The sequence below is a fragment of the Zea mays genome, chromosome 5 (assembly GCF_902167145.1).
Source record: "Zea mays cultivar B73 chromosome 5, Zm-B73-REFERENCE-NAM-5.0, whole genome shotgun sequence".
Classification (NCBI taxonomy): domain Eukaryota; kingdom Viridiplantae; phylum Streptophyta; class Magnoliopsida; order Poales; family Poaceae; genus Zea; species Zea mays.
Window position 1 is genome coordinate 5227806 of NC_050100.1, and position 4611 is coordinate 5232416.

Consider the following 4611-nt stretch of genomic DNA (forward strand, 5'->3'; position numbering starts at 1 on the left):
GGTGTCAACAGTAGTGTATTAGTGGAAGTATACTCCCTCCAGTGCAGTAAAGGTAGTCGTTTAGGACATGATTGTGCATACCAAGGAGTGATTAATTATCATAGAGTTTTCCCTGTTTGTCCCTATTAAATAGGGATATGAGTGCATTTACGTCACTAAAACAATCAAGCTTGATTGGTTGCTGCAGCAGCTCCAAGCCATTCTAGACTGGAGGTCTCAAGTTCGATTCCTCTTAAATGCATCTTTTTTTGTGCAATTACTAGGGGCAACAACGTCCAAATCTCAGACCCACGCGCGCTATGACTTCTTTTTGTGCACGCTCGATCACGCGCAGGATGACTTCTTTTACTGCACCGGAGGGAGTATACTGTGTCTCTTTCAAGGCTCAACGTACATGCTGTGGACTTTATAATAATACTCCCCCCAGCTTGCACGGAGCACAGGCTGTTATCCACCTACAGTACGTACAGATTGGGAATCTTGGTCCGAGTGACTGGCTTCCGTTTTTAGGAAAGAACCACCAGACGTATCAGGCTTGAATATTTAACGCAACTAGCAGTACTACATCTCTACTACTATAGTAGTACTGCGTACCCCGGGCCCCTTGTATCCACACATGTCAGTGGAGCTCAAATTTAGAGGTTTTTGAATGTATTAGAGCTAATAGTTATTGGCTAAAATTAGTTGGAGACAATCTAACACCCTAGCTAATAGTTGTTAGTTAATAGTTAGCTAGCTATTTGTTAGTTAATTAATTCCACTACCAATTTTTTAAGCCAAAACTAACTATTAGCCTTTAGCGCATTCAAACACCCCCTTAATGGTAAAAGTACTGATACTATTTATATTTCTAACTAATTTTGTTATAAAAAAATTATATTGCAACTGATCTAATGTTAATTACTTTATATTATGTTTTTATATCTTTTTATGTAAACTTAGTTGATGTTTAGTTTCTACAGAGTGATTTTTAGTCAGTCAAATTTATTCTATTTTGTTATATTTTATTCCATAAATTATTAAATACGTTTAGTTTTCGTATTTGATAATTTAGATAATAAAATAAAAGGCCTAAAAATCAGTCACACTCTATAGAAACCAATCACCCCTCTATTCAGAGTATAAACTGTTTGACTTTTTTTTTGAGAAAAACAAGACTTAAATATATTTTTGGAAAGAAAGCATATACTATTGCTTTCCTTTTAGGCTTTTACCGCCGCTACTGCCTGCTCCTGTTGCTGATGGTGGCCGGCCAGCCTCGTTTTCCCCGCGGGCCCCGCGGCGGGGGCACCAAATAATTGCTTGGTACTGGGGGAGATCTGACCCCGAGCTCCACTCCACCCCTCCTCCTCGCCTATGGCGCGGCACCATGTGGCCGGCCCGCCTCCCCTCGCCGCCCAATCGCCCGCGCCCGCACGCCTCGGCGACTGACTCGCGGGGCCCCCCTGCGACGGGACCCGGCAGACGGAGACCTCCACTCGCGCAGGCGCAGGCGCAGCACATATTCCCCGTCTGCTCGCGAGTGGGCTTGTCGTTTCGTCGGTCGATCCCCCCTTTCGATGTCCAGGGAGAGTTGAGAGTTCCCCTCATCCACTCGTGTGAGAATTCTCAGCTTTATTACGTGTTCATTCATCATATAATGCACTAGTACGCTGTACCCCTGAACAGCCTCCTCCTCCTCTCGTAGCATTGCAGTGCTAGGCTTGCAGTAGTACTCCCAGCGCCACCACTGTTTGCAAATATATATGTAAAAAAGGCACTAGCAGCAGTAGTACCTGAAGCTCCAAAAAAAATGATGCGCTGTTGTGCTGTGCTGTTGGCCTCCGCCTGGCCTAGTCCGCGTTTCCATATATAGAAAACCCACAGCTCTAGCTAGAGTGACCACCACCAGACCAGACTAGACCGCACTTCCCCTCACCTCTCATCAGCTCACCCTCACCAGCTCTCCCGTGTCGGCGTGCAACAGAACAGCCTCCTCCCAGCCTCGGTCAAGGAGTTTCATTTCCTCCTCCCAGGCTCCCACAGATATCCGGACATGGACGACGACTCCAGGTCTCAGGCGGCGGCGGCGGCTGACCTGTCGCTGTCCCTGGCGCCGACGCCAGCGCCTCCCGCGCCGCCTCCGCCGGGACCCGGGGGCGGAGGCGGCGTGGCGACGGCGTGCGTGGACGGCAAGGACGTGCGCCTGTTCCCCTGCCTCTTCTGCAACAAGAAGTTCCTCAAGTCGCAGGCGCTGGGGGGCCACCAGAACGCGCACAAGAAGGAGCGGAGCATCGGCTGGAACCCCTACTTCTACATGACCCCGCACCCGCAGCAGCCCAATGCGGCGCCGCCGAGCCCCACAGCCCCGCCCGCCTACGCCGCCGCCGCCGACTACGGCGTCGCGGGCGCGGGCGCGTCCGCGGGGGTCTTGGGCGGCCTCCTCCCCGCGTCGTCGTACGCGGGACACGTGTACGCCCCCGCCGTGCCGGTGCCGGCGCCGTTCCCCATCGCCTCGCACGGCTCCAGCGGCCTGCACTACAACTACTACGCGCCCCACGAGGCAGCGGCGGTGTCGGCGGGAACGGGGACAGGGACAGGGACAGGGACAGGCACGGGGGCGGGGACGGCCGAGGCCGGCGGCGTGGCCGTGCTGGCCCCCCGCGCGCGCTACGCCACGCACCAGCCGGCCGAGCAGCCCGGCGGCGCCGGCCGCGATGACATGCTCAACTGGAGGAGGGGCTCCCACGGCACCACCGCCTCGGCCGCCGTCACAGCCGCGTCCCCGGCCAGCACCACCACCACGCTCACCACCTCCTGCGCCGGCGCCGCCGACGGCGGAAGCAGCAACGACGACGACGACGACGCCGGGGAGCTCGACCTCAACCTCAGTCTCTAGCACTCCGATACGTCGTCTACCTACGCCACGCCAAGGTTGTTAATCATGTGCCGGCCTATCCGTACGATACGCGTGTCGCTTAATTAGCTCTCAGGTCTCAGTAGGCACGTTGATCACTCTCTCCCTCTGTCTATTCTCACCGTATGGTATGCCATGTTATTAGTACGTCTCGTCTCGTCGTCTCCCGTCCCTTCTGCCATGGCCCGATGAATTGTTGTTCATCTCTGTCCTGTTTTTTTCTTCTTCTTGAGGCTTTGTTTGTCCTCGCTGCGTTTGTTGGGGTTCGCCATTGCCTCGCGTGTATTGGGAGTTGGGACAGCTGCTGGTCCGGCGCGCGGCAGCAATCGGGCAACCAGTGAGGCAGTGACAGGCACACAATGCCCGCGCCACGGCGTCGCTGTTGAGCTCCTGCTCTCGCCATGGGCATGTCAAGTCAATGTTACTCCACGTTTTTTGTGCTGGTGCAGACCGTTCCGTTGCATCTACCGCTGTACTATATGCTGTACCACCTGATCGATCTGTCTACGCGTTACTTGTCGCCGTCGAGACGTACGCCGTCCGGCGGCCGGCACGGGCGGGGCCGGCGCTGAGGCCGGAGGCGGAGGTGGGGTCGCTGTGCATGCTGCCCGTAAAGGGAGCACGCCCAATCAATTTACTGATGCTATTTTGGTGGGGGTGCTCAGCCAGGGTACATGTACTCCTGTATATCCGCGTCCCATCTTGCTGGATCATGTTCAGGAACCGGATCCGTAGGAGTACTCAGAAAGTCAGAATTCAACTAAATATATATAAAAAATATGCTAATAGTAAGAACGCATGTACTCCCATGCTAATAAAGTGTTGTCTGATACTCCATCGACAGAAATATCTATATAATCGGGCTGAAAGTCAACATGGCATTTCTAGCGGTCTCAGTTCCTACGCTCTTTCTTTCTGATGTTCTCCGCTACTCTTTTTATACTTCGTCGCAACACGACAATATTTGACGTGTCTGGTAAAGAAACGGTGCACTTTTGTTGTGATATGCTAATATAACTTCACCACCATATCTACTCGATGGAGAGATGATCTCACATATCGGCTTCAATTATTCTGGTCGTATATCGCGTCAAAGATGTCACTATAGTCTTGCTCAGTGTAGCCCTTCGCTATGTCAAGCAGGTCTAAATGGATCGGGCTCATCCTCCCCTCTAGCGATGCCTGAATAACTCTCTCTCTCTGTCTATTCTAGCAACCCTCGGTAGGGTTATGGGGCGTTGCTCCTGCTAACCTCACTCATGTTCGTGCTTTTCTTTCGACACGCGTAACAAGTCATAACCCTTGCGGGGGACAACTATCTGAGCGATGGGAGATCGCTATCCTTCGACGCTTGTCACTCCCCCTTCTTTGCTTTGAAGCCTTGTTGAGGCAACCTCCAAGTGAATTAGAGCTCAAGTGAATCAGCGACGTTACACAAACCTATGCAGCTAACACTCAAGTGAAGTAGAGCTCCTAAAGCACATAAAAACCTAAAGCACACTATCACTGCTCAACTAGTAAAGTTGCACAAGCTAAACTAGAGAGAACAACAACTTAGCTACACAAGCTATGCAAAGGTACTAAGCTGCACGAACTTATAAGCACAAGCGATCAACTACTTTACTACATGAATAAGCTAGTCACAAGAACAATATTAAACACTATAACAAGTATAAAAACGCAAGAGCAAGCTAGTGTTAGGGATTTGCAAACTA

General features: G+C 51.9%; 1 protein-coding gene across 1 annotated transcript; it reads left to right on the forward strand.

Moving 5' to 3' along the window:
• The first annotated feature begins 1691 nt into the window (after positions 1 to 1691).
• On the forward strand, positions 1692 to 3068 carry LOC100382689 (Drought and salt tolerance protein). The gene has a single exon (NM_001175413.1). It carries the CDS (start codon positions 2036 to 2038, stop codon positions 2876 to 2878), a length of 843 nt encoding a protein of 280 aa, NP_001168884.1. The 5' UTR covers positions 1692 to 2035; the 3' UTR covers positions 2879 to 3068.
• The last annotated feature ends 1543 nt before the right edge of the window (positions 3069 to 4611 follow it).